This window comes from Metopolophium dirhodum, chromosome 7 (assembly GCF_019925205.1).
Source record: "Metopolophium dirhodum isolate CAU chromosome 7, ASM1992520v1, whole genome shotgun sequence".
Taxonomy (NCBI): domain Eukaryota; kingdom Metazoa; phylum Arthropoda; class Insecta; order Hemiptera; family Aphididae; genus Metopolophium; species Metopolophium dirhodum.
In genome coordinates, this window is record NC_083566.1 from 34,987,789 (window position 1) to 35,008,814 (window position 21,026).

General features: G+C 33.0%; 1 protein-coding gene across 3 annotated transcripts in view; it reads left to right on the top strand.

Annotated features, from left to right (window-relative positions):
- Positions 1 to 2,722: 2,722 nt before the first annotated feature.
- The window catches only part of LOC132949749 (uncharacterized), a 72,996-nt gene continuing 54,692 nt past the window's right edge, over positions 2,723 to 21,026 (top strand). The window contains exons 1-3 of one of the 3 annotated variants that reach the window (XM_061020804.1): positions 2,724 to 3,089; positions 17,943 to 18,026; positions 18,879 to 19,424. In XM_061020804.1, coding sequence (XP_060876787.1) covers positions 18,901 to 19,424 — 524 coding nt within the window. In that variant the 5' untranslated portion in view covers positions 2,724 to 3,089; positions 17,943 to 18,026; positions 18,879 to 18,900. Of the gene's footprint in view, positions 3,099 to 17,942; positions 18,027 to 18,878; positions 19,425 to 21,026 lie in introns of all 3 variants that reach the window. The other 2 variants (XM_061020805.1, XM_061020803.1) reach the window with 2 other exon arrangements.

Consider the following 21,026-nt stretch of genomic DNA (forward strand, 5'->3'; position numbering starts at 1 on the left):
CTGTCCATCTGTTGTAGTTTTGTGGATTGGGTAAAGATCTGGGTATATTTTCAGAGTAGATCAAACACTTCTAAAAAGTAGTACAAACTACTCTCTAAACATCAGTAAAAATCAGTCGAGTAGGTAGTTTTGGAGTCTATGCGCTGTACATTACCCTTTGTTGTACATTTGAATACCTATAGGCTATAACAAACAATAAATTTAATATTATTTCTTTTATTTGAACAAATTATTATAGCAACACCATTGGGTCCGGCAGTCGATACCATTTTTTTCAAAATGTATATTTCTTTTTTAAATCTGAGATTGGCGCGTTCAAACATACAAACTCTTCGGGTTTATAATGCTAATACGGCTGATGCCTGATTATATTATACTTTTGAGATCGATAAAAGCGGAAAAATATTAAAGACCGCGGTACGTCCGTCAACACACAAACGTCAAATTATATTTATTTATAGTTGCATGCTTCGTGTATAGATTATGAATATATAATAATATTATATTATACACAATATCAACGTTATATCGTCCGGATGGCGGAAGGCTTTGTAGCGGAAGGGAGGCCTTATCGCGCGGTTCCGGAATTGTGGACAAACCGGTGTTTCACTCACCGCCGCCCGGTCAGGCCTACGGGTGCAAGTAAAAAAAAAAATCAAATATCCTACAAGTATATTATATGTATAGGTTACAGCGACTGACCTCCATATTACGGCCGGATCCGTAGGGGTCTGGCAGTCTGGGCCCGGTCAGTTGTAAGACATCACGTCGGTCGATAAAGGAGGGGATACGGGTCTTACATTGTTTTATTATAATTTATAAGATGTACCGATACGGCGTAGTGGTGCACGATTATAAGCGGTATAGGTATAATGTATATAGAATACCGATGGACGATGCAATACTATATGGACGACATTGATTTTTACCGATTTATTTTCATTCTCTGACGATATACATTTTTTATTTTACGTGGCACATTACGAATCTAAACGTATACGCAAGGGTTTTCAAAAAAACTAAATGAGTTTATTATACATTTCAGTTATATTATATGTATAATTGTATATACATTAATACATTATGCGACAACAGTTGACAGAAGAATAAAATATTATGTATTTCTATTAAAAACACACAAGTCCGACACAAACGGTATACGTGTAGGCTTAAAGTATAAATGTTTAATTATTAATTACCGTACTATTGGCTGCGGTTGACCTCCGAGACGGAGTCGTCACTAATTTTAACGACACATTTTAATTTAGGCCTAAAAGTATGAACGGAATTTTTTTTGACATCAATATGTTTTTGGGCTAGGTATAGATATTTTTATTTTCTTATCGATTTTGTGCAACGCTTTGTTTATCAGTTGTCACCATAGAAACAAATAAAATGTAAAAATTACCTAATTACCAAAAATATCAAGTAGCGTGCTACGTTTTTTTGTAATTTCCTCATAAAATAGGAATATTGTTACAACTTATTTATGAAAATTTTTTTTAAAACTATTCTCACTTTTAAATGTGTAAAACTAAATTGTTTTAATTATAAAATATTCTTTTTAAATCATTGTCAAATTTACCCAGCCAAATTGAATTAAGCCTAAACAGACTTAGTATTTAACATTTTAAAATGTTGTAAGTAATTTCCGATGGGAATGAAAAATAATTGAAAATTTAAAAGTCACTATGAAGAAAGTTGCTGAACATTTTCAAGGCTTCGGTCGAATACCTATTATTGAAGTTTAAATATGTTAGATACCTATATTAACCTATATGTTTGTTTTATTATAATTTCTTTTTTTTTAAATTCATAGCACTCCTGCAGTCCTGCACTAGTAAAAAGTAAGGTGTTTTTCAATAAGACCTTAACGGTGGCAAAATGCTGTCTACATTTCGATTTACATTGTGTCATAAACTGTAATAACTTGGCAACTTATCACAGGTTCTTGCGGGGTTGACTATCAACATTAAATTACCAGTAACTAAAGAGCACTACAAGACCCATATTTATAAGTCTAAATGGTATTTGGTGTAAGGAGTTATTGAGTAGGTACGAAAAGTGGTCAACTAAACTATTGTTATATATAGGCGTAAGTGATCGGCTACCGCTGTATCGTTATATACCAATATAATATTGAACGTTTATGTTTTCATTAAAAAAGTAACTGTTTTATTGTGTACGGATTTGCACAATATTGGTTTATCGACAAGTCTATTTTATAACGACAGTATACAATGCGCATTAAACAGACATTGCACTTAGTCATGCAGGTGAGCGGTTTTACAATATGAAGACTGATGTTGTCGCGGTTTCAGACGAAGGCTCACTCGGACACATCGCACGTGTCACAGCGGTGGACTTGTATTCCATTATTCGCGGCAAGTAGTACGACGAACGACCCCCTCGAGACGGGAGCAAAATATCGGGACACGGAGAAAAACCTGTTGCGCCCGCCGCCAAACGGACACAGCCGCGCGCATACTGCCATAACATACCTATAGATAATATTATTATAATATTATAAATTTATAACCGGTAACCGCCGCCGCGACTTTCGTGCGAAACATTCGACCGGGTCCGTCGGCCGCCGGTCCTCGCCACCGCGCCCATCCCCTCCGTCGCGCCGCGAAGAAGACACGCCGCTCGCCGCCGGGGCGCCCGCGCCACAGGTGCGCGCGCGGACCACAGAGCGCACACGCATTACGCGCAGTACATGTTCGTCCGGCCCCGCACGAGCGGTCTATTCGTCGTCCGTCGTCCGCCCGTCGATTCTCGCCTACAACCCTTCCGATACCACCACCCCCCCACCCGCCACCCACCACCCATGACGAGTACACGTGCTCCGCGTGTGGTCTTTTCGTTATCGGCAGGCCCTCCCCACGCCTAGACGGTGTTTTTTCGTTTTCGCGCGATGACCGCCGTCGCCGCTGCCTTCCCGCCGACGATCGGGCATCATGCCGCGGGCGTTAACGTCATCGTAGGCGACGGCCCATCTAGTTCGGTATCGCTCGGTTCTAGTGTTCCGTTGCCGTGAAAAATACCCACCCATCGGGGCAGGATACGTTCTGAACATTTTGGCGCACGTAAGTCTTGTACGATATACCATCGGTTTTTACATACACGAATACCTCCTATAATGGCACCTAATATTAATAAATATATATATCATAATATAGGTACAAACCTTATTTTTTATAATTATTAAAATAGAATATATTTTACAATCAGTATAACATATTATATATTATGACATAGTGGAGAACAGTTTACACGATCACATATTATGAAGAGGGATGTCGTAGTTTAGTGACAGAACCCTCAAGAAGCGGAATTATAGATGAGGATTTAAAATTTAATAAATCCCCCCCACCAGCATATTTTTAACTGAAGGGAGGGATTTAGGTATAATCGTTGATTAGAAATACTAGTATTTTTTATCAATGGTACAATCCTATTTAAAATATAAAGCCATGTCTATTATATTAACGCTCTAATCGAATTATTCTGGACGACTGCACTGCAATTATTGGTACGTGTATTATAGCCTATACTATAGGCCCTATAGGCTATAGGAATATACTGCGAACGTTCGTTGTAGCGGTCTTTCAAGTCCGTTATAGATTATAAACGACTTAAATCAATATATTTCAAAAAGTGCTGTGTGTGATTCACGACCGTGTGTAAAACGGGTCACTGGTCAGTGATAATATAATCGCACAATAGTTAAAATAATGATATTATAGTCATAGTCGCTATTATAATATTATAGTGCGTTTATATGAATCCATAAATAATGTTTAGAATCCACCGATATTCGCTTTCTTAATGATAGTTTGAGTTAATGTATTCACCATTATTAAAACCGTTTATACGCCATCATATAAATGTACTAATTTCCATTAAACGGTACCCCATAAAAATGTATAATTCAAAAAAGCGTAAGTGTTCATCGGTATAAAATATAAATATATTGTATATTTTATATACAAACTATAAAGTATATTATACTTGGTTTCCGGAGGATAGGTAACCGGTGATGAACGATAAGGACGGACGAAATTGGTTATCACCACCCCCGCCGATCATGTGGGAACACTGTCAGTTCGGTGATTACGATTAGGTTCATTGGCCAATGCGGCGGCCCGAGTCGAGGCGATTGTCCCGAACTCCCGAATCCCCGTCGTCGACCTTGTTTCGCGCACGCACTTGCCCTTTCACATTTATTTTATAGTAGGTATACACAATATTTATAATTATTTACGATATGATTTGTATAAATGGTAAATAGTATAAACGTCTTTCTTTAAAAAAGTTTTATGGTAAATTTAATTAGGTATAAGACCTATAACAATTTTATGTTCACAATTTTTCCAAGATGAGAACATAATATTCAAACATTTCACCTGATGAAGGGTGATTGGGCAATTCCCTATTTTCCTTAACACAGTTTCATACATGAACGAAAGAAAATGTTGGAGATATATCATTATGTGATCAGTTGAAGGTATGAGAATAACAAATACATCCCAATTATTAATAGATACAGTCATACAGACATACAGTAGGTAATACACAATGTTATATTGTTATCTACCTGCCTATATTTCGAATACTATTCTCTTAATTTTCAACCTACTGGTATCAATATTTAAATACTACAACCTTTACACAAAGCACTTAATTTCGTGCTAATTAACTGTTGTTCAACCTAATGGCAAAAGTATAATAATATATATTAGTATGTTACAATTGCATGCGATGGAAAAAAAACATATTTTTAGATTAGAACGCAATAATTTTGCTGCAGATCAGTCGTTAGGACTTTATAAGCTTTTATAATCTTGGATGTAATTTCGGTTTTCAACTTGAAGTTAATCTATGTCGACTGTCACTCCTCACTACTATCTCACTACCTGTACTACCTACCCTTGCAGGTTACGTATACAAAATAACTGAGTTCTAATAGTAATATTTTGAATCGTTATTAACGATTTTAATAGCACATTTTCTTTTACAAACATAATGTAACTTCGTACCTATATCTTATCTTTATATTTTAATAACAACGTTTTTATCGTCTCATTTGATGTAAGTTATAAGTTATAATAGTTATAACTAATATGTATACACTGATTTTGATGTGTTCGTCACCGTCCGCATACATAATATATGACGTGTGTGTGTGTATATATATATATATATACCTATATCATCTCGTCGCTTGAGTTGAATTCACAAGAGAGAAAACCATTCATTTTTTTTTTGAAAGCTGCGCTCTCACTTCGGGTTTTTACAGCGGATCAAAGCCCTAGTGACTGACAAGCGCGCAAACAATTACGACGGCTTTCGATCAACTGTGCGTTCGGCGTACTTGCAACATTAATAGGTGTGTTGAGCTCTTTCGTTTCATGAGTCATGTGGTTTCAAAAGTATTATTGAGTACTGCGGTCGACTTAATTTTTTATTCCATCATTCGAATACCTATCGCAATGAAAAAAATACTGCCTGTAAATAAATTGTTCACGTGTAGTATCCACTCCACGTTCACCCCCATCATTCGTAAACACACTTGACACTAAAGTTTCAGAAACACGCGCCTATTTTATAGGTTTATAATGATATGTCTAAATAATTAATATGGCCAGGGCGCAGGAACCGTCAACAGAATAATACTTAATTGTTTCCCAATAGAATATATAATATTTCTGTGATAACAGAATTTGATTATTTTACACACATAATGTAAATGAACCGGAGGTGGTGTTGGTTCGGAATAATTTTAATTAAATGGTGAGACAAAAAAAATTAAGTATTTGTATTTGTAAGGCTGTATAATACCTATAATGCTATTTATAATATACAGTGTAAATACAATACATCAAGAGATAAATATGTTTTGTGTTTTAAAATTATTTATAAGGTAAAACTAAAAATTAAATCGTTCTTAGATAAAATATTTCCGTGTTGAATAAAAATACAACATTCTAGAAATAGAAATTAAATCTATTTAGTAATTAAAAAAATACTCTTCATACCTACCTACTACTAATAATTGTATCAATAAAATTAAACAACATGATAGTATTTTGGATACGAAGTGTATTATAAAGAATTTTTTATGCCATTTTCATATCTAGTTTTGGAATTTGTTGTGTCATGTACTCATGTCTAATATATATCGATCTTTTCAATCAACTTCTAAATAGGAAAAAAATAAAGATGCCGAGGACATAATAATAATGGTTGGTTGACAACCGTTTTCCAGGTATTTCAAAGTGAATACAAGAAAAAAACGTATATGTGAAGAAAACTAAGGTCATGTTTGAAATTAGTATGGGAAATTTAAGAAGAAAACATAATTTTTGTTTAAAGTTGAAAATATATAGGCACTACGAAAATTATTATAGTATTGTTATAAAAGTATACAACTGTATATTTACGGATTCATGAGTTACTAGAATAAAAACCAGATTTTATAAAAAAAACACTGCTAAAAAGTTTAAAAATCAGAAAAAACAATTGTTTGACAATCTATTGAATCGTATTTTATTCAATATAATCAGCACGTATTAGGATGAGTTAACTATTTACAATTTTATCCATTTAACACTATATAATGTGTCGATAATAAATATTAGCAAGTTAATTTATTGTTATTAATATTGGTATAATAAGTTTTAATTTTGTCACTGTTCAAGAACGTATAGATTTTACACGCAAATTCTGTGCGTCAGCAAGGAATCCTAAATGGCTTAAATGCCCTTGAGCTAAATTTCACTTCAAATCCGCCCACACCTCTACACATAATACACGAATACTAGAAAAATAAACCGACTGTCTATCATGTGCATAGGATTTTATGCGCCTATGTAAATATATATTTAAGTACATACATGATTTCCCATTTGGATCTAATCACACTTTAAAGATCTGAATAAATTAGCGAATAAATGCATACACATATATATTATATACAAACCTAAAATGGGTAAACAAGACACGTTTCACCAGATGTAGTAGTATTATTATTTTTTTTTCTCCATCCTTCTCGTCCGACAGTCATCATTTTTGCATTACAATGCTCACAAATTTCCTCCGATGACCTTAATCGCTTTATAACTTCCATATAAATTGAATTTCGTTTCCGTGTCCAAATTGTTGTTGGTACCTACGTAAAAAATTACGATATTACAAAATTATGGAGGGCATCAATAATGACGAAAAAAAATCTAGAGATTAGATTTCATTAAGATTTGAGACACAAACTATCGCTTTAAGCAAATTATACTGATTTATGATATTTATATGTATTGTGATTTATGATTTCTGAGTTTAATGAACAAAATGTCAAATTAATGAATTTGTAGTTTTTCAATTAATTACGGATTTTGTCGTAAATTTAAAAACGAGTAAAAACAATAAATAATAAACCCTCACATCTCTCCTTGTAAACATCGCTGATCGTACGTTTGTACCCAGTGGCGTATATAGGGCTAGGGGGGGGGGGGGGGTGACAACCCTATTCAAAATTTTTGATAGAGCTCTAAAGATACCCTTTTGCTTACTAATATGTTATTTCGGGAAAACTATTGTAAGCCCTGAAAACAAATCCTATGTGCGCTACTGTCTGCCCTTGTTCACAATCGATGGCAATCTAACAGTATAACTTATTTTATAATAATATTAATAATAATAATATATATCATTATCTTTGCGGTGTATAAACACGCCTCACGGATATTACATTATGACGTGCTGCTATGCTGATCTACAACCACATATCTAGGTTCCTTATATTTTAATATCAGGTGGCGTAAAAATAAGACAACGTGCATATAGGTTCCCGCGCCTAGCCATAATGAATTATATTTCGGTCTGTTGTTACCGCTATACCGCGCCTATATATATATACCTGTACCTACAAATTACAATGTATAAATATATAACATTATGCTGTTTGCGCGTGTGGGAATACTACATCAACGTTTGTTCATACCCGTTTGCATATTATATATTTGTATATACGTTATATACCAACTAAATATTCATAACGGTACAACATACACGTATAGGTTAGGTATTATACATTACGCTACGAGTGACTATGGCTATAGGCAATACATAATGTACACTAGTGTGTATAATATGTAATACCGTTTACTACATTACGGCGGGTTCGCGCGAATACTATGAAACATTAATTTTAATATATAAAATGATCAAATATCCTCTTTGAAATACCGTGTACAAACTAAAATAATATAGTTATATCAACTAATATATTACAATATTACCTATGCGTAACTCAGCAGTGAACAGTACCTATACCTACCTACATGCACAGTTATAGTTAGGTATAGCGGATTTCGTTTTCGACGACTCAATTGTTATTGTCGTGGACCGCGCAATAGACAATACCCATGTACCTTTTTTATAGTGTGTTTCATCAAATAATTTCCCATTAAAAACCAAACGAAGACTCCGTTTTTGCCATCTGGTTTAAACGCATAGTATAGGTATCTACATATCGTGATATGAATGTACACCTATATTATAAACAAACTGGTTCTGACCAACTAAAACGGACTTTAAATCTATAGATAGCTCATGTACATTGCAAACATATTATAAACTATTATGTATACGCACGCACGCACACACACATACACACAAACATATTAACCATAAGAGTAAAAAAATCTTTGGAAATCCAGAGCAATTTTTTCACCTTAACAAAAATATTATAATAACATCACGTAAACGATGCGGATGCTGGCGGGCGGGTCCGTTTTGCAATAAATAATAATAATCTTACTGGACGGGAATCTCGTACGCGACTTCGCATAATAATAATATTATAAAGAATCAATACATAATTATATTTCGGTTTATCAATTTATCAGGTTTGAGGCATAAAAACTGGTAAATTTAGTAATCGTCGCTTCGGACGCACGCGTAAATAAAATTCACTGCTATTATATTAGTATTATTATCGTCATAGCGCTTTTCGTAAACGCGGCTGAAACATATTGCTACAAGACCGGAATGGAATTTATTAGTTTCATATTATTATTATAATATTGTACGCACTCAAAGAGGACGGACGCTACACCCTGCACACGCGTTCAGCGTCGTCTCCGTCTTTAGTGTCACACGCACACGCATAACATATCTAGCCAGATATCGTCACTAAAAAATAAATAGGGGTAGCATGTTGCCTCTATATTGGACAATAGGCTAATGGGTATAACTGTATAAGCCTATAATTATTCAATAATTTATTTTTTTGGGGGGGCGAGGTGTCCAGCCACTCACATACCAAAAAAAATGAACCCTCCAGTGTGTGCCACTGTATCTAGCCAATTGTACTTTAAATGATCCATTTAACTCAGTTATGTTTCACATTAGACTATTAAAATATGTTGTATGTACCTACTTCGTTTCAATTTTTACTCATAAACAGCGAACCGTTTTTAGTTACATAATACAAATATTGAACCATCCTAATATTTGACTGAAGCATTTCAGTTCTGAATTGACGAGGCACATTTATTGTACCTAATTACTAATTTGTAGTTAAATGATTTCAAGAACAAAAACATATTTAATTATTATATTATGCGTGCGTTAAAGAAACTCGTATCGTGGAATGCATTACAATATTATAGGTACGTGCTTTGCAACTATTATCATATCGTGTGTAATTAAGCATTATAGTATTAAAAAAGTGCATTTAATAAGATTTCCAGCATAGTTTCACCAGAGAAAAAACTTTACGCTCACTTATATAAAAACCATTGACCGACTTTCGAGTTGTCTTCCGAGTTCCGACACTGCGGCACGGCGTATAATGTATATACTTGTTGCATTAGAGATACTGACCTGAGGATTTTTATATTATTATAATCAACTCGAATAGCGCGAACTCGAGATTTTAAGATATTATAATACGGTTTGTCAAACCGGACAGGTTTCATACTAATAAAATAATTATATGTATAAGTAATAAATGCATAATATATAATATACATAGGTAATTGCAATGACCAGTTATTATAGTATATAATAGGTACCTATAGTGATATAGGTAGTGACGTAGTGTACAATATTCGAGAATAATAATTAATATATTATCATAAAATATAAATTATACTACAGTTCGTTAACTCGAATATATTATATCGAATTGTTCATGTAGAACTCGAAATCTTATTCCATTCATATTATTGTAAAGCTGGGAAAATTACCATTTCTTTCAACTGCCAAAGTCTGCCAAAATCTGTATTATTATTTGAAATATTTTTTACCAATTCTTTATACTTTTGAACTTCTGTGTAAAATATAACAATAGCCAATAAGGCACATAACAAGTTTTGATGTTTAGTAATAACCTATTACAGCTAAGACACATAATTGTAGAAAAATTGATTCTTGACTTCGCACACTATAATTAGAGTCACCCCAATATTAACATGATCTTTTTTTTTTGATATTGATGTAAACTAAAAATTGGAAACGCGTCGTATATCGATGGATCTAGGACATAACTACGTATAAGACGCCTGGGGCTAGTAAAATGCAGCGCCCTTATAACTGTGCAGTGTGTAGAAATAAATATATATTTTACTTTCATATTTTTCTTCGATTATAATAGGTAGTTGTGTTTGATATTGATGGAATTGTATCAGCGTTCGTACAACCAGTTCTATAAATGTGTAAAATGTATAAGAAAAAAAAATATTTTATCAAGAAAATGTGTCAACTTGTTGACATCTATAGTTGTGCCTAATTTTTAAAATTATATTTTAGCGGTGTGTAGGTGGTGGATGTACAACACTGAATATACGGTATATGATATTTAAAGAACAACTTAATAGTTTAACCAAAAATATGAACAAAAATCCAGTTATTACACAAAAGAGAGATGAGATCCTACCCGAACCAGCGTTGTTTCCGGAAGCGCCAATCGGTGCCCATCAGTTCATACACTTGAATTGAAATATTTGATGGCTACGTACTTGAAATATTTCCGGTAAATTCCTGCAAACTGTAAGGGATATATTTTTTTAACGTATATCCTTTTAAATGATAATAATATATTAATATTTGGCGTCAGTAGATGACACCTACATTATTCGACATGTGTATAGGTACGTGATGATAATTTACGGGAACCTGTATAGTATATGTGGCAATAAAATGTACCTATAGTTGTGAAATTGATAAATTCCAAAATAATAAAATATCACCGATCTGTTGTAGAACGTGCAAAAACTTTCGAAGCAGCCTCAAACAAAACTTACGGGACTAACAATATAGAGTATTCAAATATGACGCAAACAGTGGCAATATATATATATATGTACCTACGTATTGATAATATAAATTTACGAGATTACTTGCCCGTAGTCCAATGGATGATGATAATGATATAATATTATTATGCGCAATCTATCGGAATATGATCTGCGTACGGTTCGGATAGAATGACGAAAACCGTAAACCTATAACCCAGGTCTGGACACATTATCTGTAGGTGTTCGCCTAGGCCCCAGGGAGATGTTTAAACATTTTGATTTATATCGTTACTAAAAATGCATGCTAAGGTGGGGAGGAAGACGTGTAAGAAGGACGGCAAAATGAAGGTTTACTTAACTGCTCATTGGTGTGCTTAAATATAGTTCATCCGGATTCCAGGCCGTTGTATCCTTTGTATACGTTTGTAATAGTAAGCATAGACGCAATTTCAGTTTTTGACTTGGAGGGGCTTTACATATTTAAATTAAACAGACCCGCGAGTGGCTCTGCTCCTCACACCCCATGAATATCTTTAAAATACATTATACTTTATTTTAACATAGTATACATTTTTATCTCACCCACTCTCGTACATTTAATGTACATATATTATAACTATAGATCTACCTATATTACTAAAATTAAAAATATTTGTATTAAAACAAATTAAAACATTTAGGTACTTATATATTATAATATTGTATAATATTGTATATTGTTATATTCTGTGGTATAACCGTCGATTCGAAATTGGAAATGTATACAAATAAATACTACAAATCGAGTATTGATTATACTCTAGACAAATTGAAATATTATCCATAAAATATTTTAATTTCTAATTTGTAATATTATTACTAAACCTATATTATGTTCTGTGGGTAAACACGTGAATAATGAATGGTCCTTTAAACTGTATAAAATATTTTTTTTCTAACATTTACCGTGTTATTAGATTAGATAGTTAGTAAAGTGTTTAATACTTCACTTGAAATACAATTTTTTTCCGAAGGGCTAAATTTAATATTGTAGGGGCTAAGCGCCTCCAATTCACCCCTCAAATTGAGCGTATACGATAATAATAGACAACAAAGCTGTGTACTCACGCTTGTTCTTTACATGTATTATATTATATCCTAACAACGTCCGAAATTATATCTTTTGTTTGGTAAAAATAATAATATAATATCGTTGGTAAATTATTGTTACTCTGGGCCTTAGAGGGCTTCAGCTGAATTACCGCAGAACGTGTTTTTCGACGTGTGATTCCGCATTTCCGTACGGCTGTAATACGTGTTATATTCCGATAAACAAAATAGGGGGAAAATTGTAGTATTTCCGTTAATTTCCATCCTGTGTGACGAACCGTATAATACATTAAATAGTATTATATTATATGTTTATCATTGTGGTCCGCCAGAACAAAACATTGAACCCATTCTTGACTTCCCTTTGAATGTTACAAATCGTATTAAGCAGATACGGCTAAGTGTGTATAAAATAACAATATTATCCACAGTCGTACCTTCCTGTCTCTTACCTATTCGATTCAAAAACTATATAATTAAGTTGAAATATTGTTTTAGGTTTTATATGTGTGTACAATAATTACACAACAATATAATACTTGTATGCTATTATATTCAATATATTATAGTTTTTGTTATTACAAAAATATTGAATGCAATATGATTTTCTTTTGTGCGGTGTACCTATATAATATACCTCCCAATCTGATTCTATCGATGGTTTGATTTCGATGCTGTATTTCTTTGTTTATAAAGACAATAAAATATAAATCAGTACCATCAATACAGATTAGATTTTAGACTGAGATATTTTACCCCGACGACATGATGTGATAAGTGTAGATCCGGGATTAATGTAGGTACAATAGAAAAAAAAGTAGGTACTTGTAAAATCATTACATTACACGACCGTTGCGTTGTCCTACATAACATTATTATATTTTATCGTTTGAGGCAATTTGAACACAATAGAGATAATAAATGGAGAATCGTGGATATATTTTTAAATTCATAATAAGGTTTCTTTATAAAAATCACTAGACGTTACGACTTGACAAATTATAGGGCGTGCAAAATGTCCGTGAGAATCGTCGTCGCGTATCACAAAAACGCTGTTAAGCACTAGCCGTCCTATTAAGTATTAACATAAATGGCATGCGATGGTAAAATTATCGTACATTTTATTAATGTCCGAAGACTTTGGATCGTTAAAATTACATGTCGAATTAGATTACAACGGTGGATGATGGTAGATAATATTATACGTCGAACGATTAACGAATAAGCTAGGACTAATTTAATACAATATATCAATTTATTAAAATATTTATAGTTACAATATATTATTTCATTTTTAGCTATCTGATACACACTCGAACACTGCATAGTATGAATACAATACAATTTACTATACTAATTATAAGGCGTATCTGTATGGTACATAAACATACTTTATACTTATACGGCTATACAGTACCTATACACTATTAAATGTTTCATTAATTGTATTTTCTACATTATATCGATTTATAATATTTAAAATGTATATATTATTATGGACTAGTTTATAAACGCTGGGAAACTTATCAACACGAGTGAGCATTTTGTACGGATTCGAATTTTTTGATCAACAGACGGCAGTGAAGATTACCAATAACCATTACATAAAATGTTTATGATTAATTCGGGGTTCTTAATTGAATCACAATAGTTAGGTAATTAACTATAATAGTAATTGCCATTGATAGGATTTTTCATCGTTTTACTGCTCACATAGTTTTTTTTCCCTAGCAATTATATATTGTACAAAATAATACATTTTTCTAGTCTTAGAAATATAATATATACTATACATATTTAAATCTTTTTGTTCATTTAGTTAAGTTAGTTAATATAGAAATATTATTATAAAACGTTTTAAAATAGTTAAATGGCAGCTATATAATATTTTAAAAATATTTCCATAAATTATCTACCACTAAATTTGAAATTATTAGACAATGTTTTTAAAACGTAGCTATGCGCCTATGCCGTATTAAGATAATATGGTTAAAAAAAAAATACGTTCCGAACAAATTTAATTAGATTCATATAAAAAATAACATTTTTACAATGATATGATTTGAATTCTAAGGCTGAATGATGTTTTGGTTTTAAGACTGTCACAGAGATGTATTTATTTTAGTGAATCATCATGTTTTGGAGCAGAGAACGTGTTCCTATCTACAATATTGTACTGTAGTTTCTGGTAGAAATGTTATCTCGTTGGTACTTTGGGTGGTCTAATTCATTTTAATTGTGAAAAATAAACAAAAAATACCGACCAAGAAAACTGGAATATTTACACTAAATTACGCAACACGAGTTTTCGGAAAAATGAATGTGGTTTTTTGGTTGTAAATTGTAATTTAGATGGAATTAACTCTAAGCTTTAAATTGTTCACCAAATATTTATATTATAGTATTCATGATATAATTTTCAAAATATTTTGGAACTTTTTGCAATAAGGTATTTCTACAAATTGAAATTGTCGACTTTTTTATTTTTTATGTTGATACAATTTTTGTTTTAGGTCAATATTTTATTATATATTACATTTAATACAATGGTTTGTAAAATATTAAAAATACATGTCTAGTCGGCTAATCACAATTTTTTTTATGTAGGCGTTTGAAGTTCATAATTTTGCAAAATTTGTAAATTTTATGACAGTGTACAAATTATGTATATTTTTAATTTAAAATTTAAATATGCACCTCGGTTGAAAATGTAATACGCAGTTGTTCCTCTTAAGTTGTTCTTAATGGTAATAAAAAAAGTTTAGCTTCCTACTTACAACATAACTTTCTATACAAAATGATATTGTGCTCAAACTATTTATTAGACTAATTTTAAGCTATTTATATCACTAACAACGTTCTACGCACCGTTGGTACAGACTTTTATGCATTATTTTTTAGAAAAAATCAGTTCAACCTATATTGACTTAAGAAATTACTATTTCATTAGGTATTAATAATAAGTATAGCCCGGTATATAGGTATAATTTATTATAAAATATCTTTAGAAGTCGAGGCTGATCATCTACTTTACCCAGAATCATTTTCCGTAAACGATAATTATTTTACATTTATAATTGGAATTGAATATAACCCCGCATTAGTGCAGTGATCTAATCAATGAAGACGTACTTGCTATACATCAGAAGAGTGAGTTCCCCGTTTTTTTTTTAAAAAAGTTTTATTTAAGCAGAGTTACTGCATTTGTCCATTATTAAATACCACGAGTACGCACGCTGTGAAGCGATACAATTCGTTTTATACATTTTTTAACACGACATACTTACAGGGTATATCAAACTCAACCGTAGACACGGCCGTCAAAATGTAATACAATAAAAAAATTGTTAACAGCGCTAACTATATCCATATAAGGATTAAACCAGGCCCAGAACGAAGCCGGTCGTGCAGGCGAAGAGTTTACCGAGTCCGGAAAACTCTTGGCCAGCCGAACGTTTTTGTATTCGAGTGCTGTCTATGGATGTCTATGCATATTTTTATATGCAATAATTGTTGTCTAATAAATGTATTAAAAACGAATTAAAAGACATTCAACGCAATGGACACTTTAACTCTACAGTTGTGTGGGTTGTACCTAAATTGTTTTAGGAAATACATTTATAGGTATGTATTCACGTTATGATTCTTCTATTGTGAACCAGGTAATACTTTATGAAATATAAAGAATACATTTTATTAATTATTTTTTATTCCAACATATATTGTTCTATGCTTATTATTTATTAGTAGATACTTGTTCTTAAAATTAAAAACTAATCGGTTTTATAAGATACTACCTATTACACGATAAAAGGCCATTTCTGTACTTACCTAGTATCTCTATATCATTTGAAATATCAAATAAATTAAACTGAAATTCTATAAAAAAAAAAACCTTTTTACAAGGTAAATACTATTTAGTTTAAAATTTAATATTATTTTAAACTTTGAATTATGGCTTTGAATTTAAATTCTAAAAATCCTGATGTTAAAAGGTTTGACTTAGAGGTATTAGAAGTGCACTAAGCATTAAATCATATCAATCGTAAACTTAAAAGTTTTAAAGTTAAAATAATAGCAACTAGTAAGAGAAATGTCGCAAACTTTTACATATTATTAAATTCGTTTCTAATTTAAGCTTTGGATGTTATTGTTAAAACTATATTAAGTAACTATACCGCAACTGGTACCTACTTCATCAAATAAACAGCATACATCACATTAATTTACCAAACTTTTTTGGAAAAATATTCTGGTTCAGAATATATGAAATAAATAATAAAAACAGTTTATTCGGCAAAACACATAAACTGTAAATTACCGGAAAAAAAGTTCTGTGATTTATTAGTACACACGTGGTTGTCCAAGAAAACAAGCACCTTGCTTTAGAAGAATAACAATAATACGAATCTCTTAATTAATTATGCATCCATCATAGCATGTAGGTACCTCATATTTTAGACAATATCCCATTATTTAGCAAAATATAATATCGTACTCGCTCGTACATTGACGTTAAAACGTAACACTATTATTATGATTTTTCTCGTGTCGTTTTGCGATTTCGGTCGCGTACCTACCTATAAACACATGTAATCGTTGTATACAAAACGGTGCGCAATGCACTCATCGACTTGTGTGTATAATATACACTAAATACTAATACACACTACACGATATAATATACGTTTAGCCGTATAGGACACGCAGAACACCGCCAACGTCCTTATTATTCTCGTCGTTATCATTATTATTATTATTATTATTACCTCTCTATATCCTTATCTTTCTTTCCCGCGCGCGGCTCCGACGAATGGAACAATATTATAAGAATTATAATTATAATAATAACAAACGTTTGATGATGATAATATCATTATCATATAATATTGTTTTTCTCTGGCGATCGCGACGTATGCACATTGCATGTATGCGCACGCCTACCCGGAATATATATATATATAAGTATATACTTTCACTGCGATTTCACGGCGAACGAATTCGTCTTAAACTCGAAGTGTACCTACACACACTACACACACACACATATTGGTATATTATAATGTATGCGCCCGTAAAAACTCGAACACTCGCGTGCCCGACCTGCGATGGGCGGACGCACTTGAAATCCGCAATATTATAATATATATATATATATGTGTGTGTGTGTGTGTGTGTGTGTGTGTGTCGTACAGTCAAGTCCAGGTCACCGTTATAATAACATGCTCACATGTGTTTTTTTTTTCACCGACGTAATTCCGTGTACCGCGTACCCCGCGCGCCACTATACTTGGGCACAACATATATTATTACCGTATGACGTGTTGTATATAATAATATACTGTCCGCGCAGAGTCGATTTTTCGGACGCGTATCAGCCGACATCTCTGAAAACGTTTCGTTTTGATACCGCGCACTTTGATGTTCACGACGACGCGATGATTTATCAGTTTTGTACCATTTTGTTGTATTATTGTAAAATTAGTGTACAATCGATTTTTGATCTCTGTAAACGACAACCTAAATGGGTAATTATTATTTTGATTTCAGATATTCGCAAACTGTACACTCCTCGAATTTCTATTAATTGTGATTGCACCAAAAATCGGGTACACCATTTCGAGTTGATATTTGGTGAGTGAAATAAAACGGAGCGATCTGAAATCTATTCGTCTATATTTTTAATTTCACAAGTTGACTCATAGGGTTGTTAATCAACTATTCGTCCCAGTTATCGTATACCTATAAATGTATATGTGTTTAAGTGGCCAATTTGAGCAGATATAAAATTAACGCTATACCGTTTCACTTGACCGGTTTCCGGTGGCTTTCATTGATGGAAATTGTGACTGTGATAATACTACGCTCGAAATAAACTAATCGTTTGATAATTATTTGTGTTTTTATAAATACTACAATACTGAATATAAAATATAAATCATACGTAATACCTTAGTTTTCTAAATCTCTACTCCTTGGCTGATCGTTATCAATCTCTTACACAATATTTCCTAACTTGGAAAACTATTTTTCAGTTCTGTCTCCTTCCCTTCTTGACGCTTGTGTACTTAGAAACTTAAAGATCCCAATCTAAAACAACCGTAATAATTTTGTTTTGTTAAACCCCCACTGCTCAACCAATTATTTGAGAAATTAACCTCTTACTATATAGGACGATCACCTCACCTATGAATACCCGTCATTCATAAGTTTAACATTTTAATACACATACTTTTAATGTTGTGTATTTAGACACTTACACTATTCATCTGCATGTATTAGGCTTAAGCCTGTTATTGTTATTAAATAATAATAATAACATACAGTGAAATCTCCGAAAACCCGAAACTCCTGGTCGCTGAAATGTTGTCCGCTATTTGGAGGTGTTCGTTAGCCGTTAGGGGAGGTTTCACTGTAATATACAATCGTCAAACACATGCAAGGTACGCCATTCATTAAATATTATATTATAATTTGTTTTTACAGAACTACAACGCACACCGCCGCGATGAGCACAGTGGCCGCCAAAGACTTTGTGACCGTCGTATCGGTGGACGGCGGTGGCCGTGGCGGCGTTCAGCCGGCCGAAGATTCGTTTGTCACCGTGCTGTCCATCGGCGAGGACGCCGCCGCCGACGGTTCGACCTACACCGCCGCCGAAGAAGTACTCGTCTACCGCCTGCCCGGCGAGCGTTTGGGCTTCGGGTTGCGGTTCGACGGCGTGGACACGTGCAACCGGCTGTTCGTCCAGTCGTGCGCCGACGGCAGCCCGGCGTCCCGCACTCAGGCGTCGTGGGGACCGCTGGCCGCCGGCGACGAGATCGTTCGGATCAACGGTCGGCCGGTGAACAGGCTGAGCCGCGACGATTGCGTCCGATGTCTCAAGGAGTCCGGGCTGGTCGTCAAGCTGCATATGGTCGACGGCCGGCTGGCCGTAAAGGCGCCGCCGCCCGTGCCACCCCGGAAACAGAAGAAACCGGAACCGCCCCCGCCGATTGCATCGTCCACCCTGTACACGGACGCCGTTGAACGGCAAGTACCCTGCACGTGTACCCTGCGAGTGACCGTCCGGCGTCATAAGATAGTACACCTTGAGTTATGGAAAAAAAACGCATTTAATGAGGGGGACGACACAGTTGGACACCCCTAACTTTTTATTTTTTAGTCATGGGCAATTCGACTTTTTTTAAATAAAACCTGCTTATTTTCTGACGTATTTTCAAAACTTTTCAACTTTTTATCGTTTTTTTTTTTATTTTATTTTAAAGTTATCAACCAACATACACGATCAAAAATTAACATTCATAAAAGTAAATCGCATAATATAACTCCAAACAACGCCGTATTCACTACTGTTTTTAATTTAAATTTATTATTCTATAGAATTCTACTTTGTTAATTTAATAAAAATAATTTGAACATTTCTAGTTAGTTTAGAAATAAAAAAAAAAATACGATAATAAGTTGAATAGTTTTGAAGATACATCAGTAAAATGTGTGGTAGGTTCGATTTGTTTAAAAACAAGTTAAATTGCCCATAGCTAAAAAAATAAAAAGTTAGACATACCCTTTAAAGGGATGTTTTTCAAAACTTAAAGTATACTATCATGTTATGACGCCAGCCGGTCACTTCTTCACGGGCCACATTGTATGTACATATTATATCATAATTCGTAATGCAAATAATGAGTACATAGTATAATATTAGGTTCTATCCAAGCCTAAATGTGTAGGAACGTTTGTAAGTGTATTGTATACCTATAATGTAATCTGTTATCACTAATAACTAATAAGTTATTGGTGACTTAAAGCCCGGTAGTCAAGAAGGATGATAGTGATGAGACTAAGCGCATCTTTTCCCCACACATTTGAAGTCGCGGTTTCGACAATTTTCTATTTCCTTGTGTTTTCATTCTATAATATTAATGCTTTGAAAATGTTATTGCATGTATTTTCATATTAATATTGAATGGACTTATTCCAGCAATTCAACTTATTTCAACAATCAAAACCCGGGCATAAGTTTAATAGAATTGACATCAGACATAGGTACCTATAAAATAAATAATCCTCATACCTGTGATACTAACCATTAACCAACAATAATTCACCCTGTTATTGTACAAGTCTTCATTAAATTATAATATTTTTCGCAAATTCGCAACGTCTTTTCTTTCCATGAGGCATGAGTAGTGAATGAAAAATCTCAAATTTTCAACTTTAACTATAAATGAAAACATACATAATATTGATTATGTCAGTAAAAATACTTAAGTAATAGATTAGAAATTATAGTTACAAACATCATAAAAAATATATATTATAATATAATATATGAATGTATATGAATTAGAGATGAGACAATATCAATTAATAGGTAAGATTTTGTATTATTTTATTATTATTAAAAAAAAAAAATTTAATTTACCTCTGCTTGCCTTATATTTTACCAAGTCATCCAACTAGAACATATTAGTATATGAACCAACGGGTTGTTAAGCGAAAAGTGATTAATATCATATTATAATATTATCAACTATTATCTGATAACATTTCCATTTATATTTAGAGAAAGGAGGTACAGAGATGATGATCGATGATCAATTTCTACTAATTAGTAATGATTGATGAACA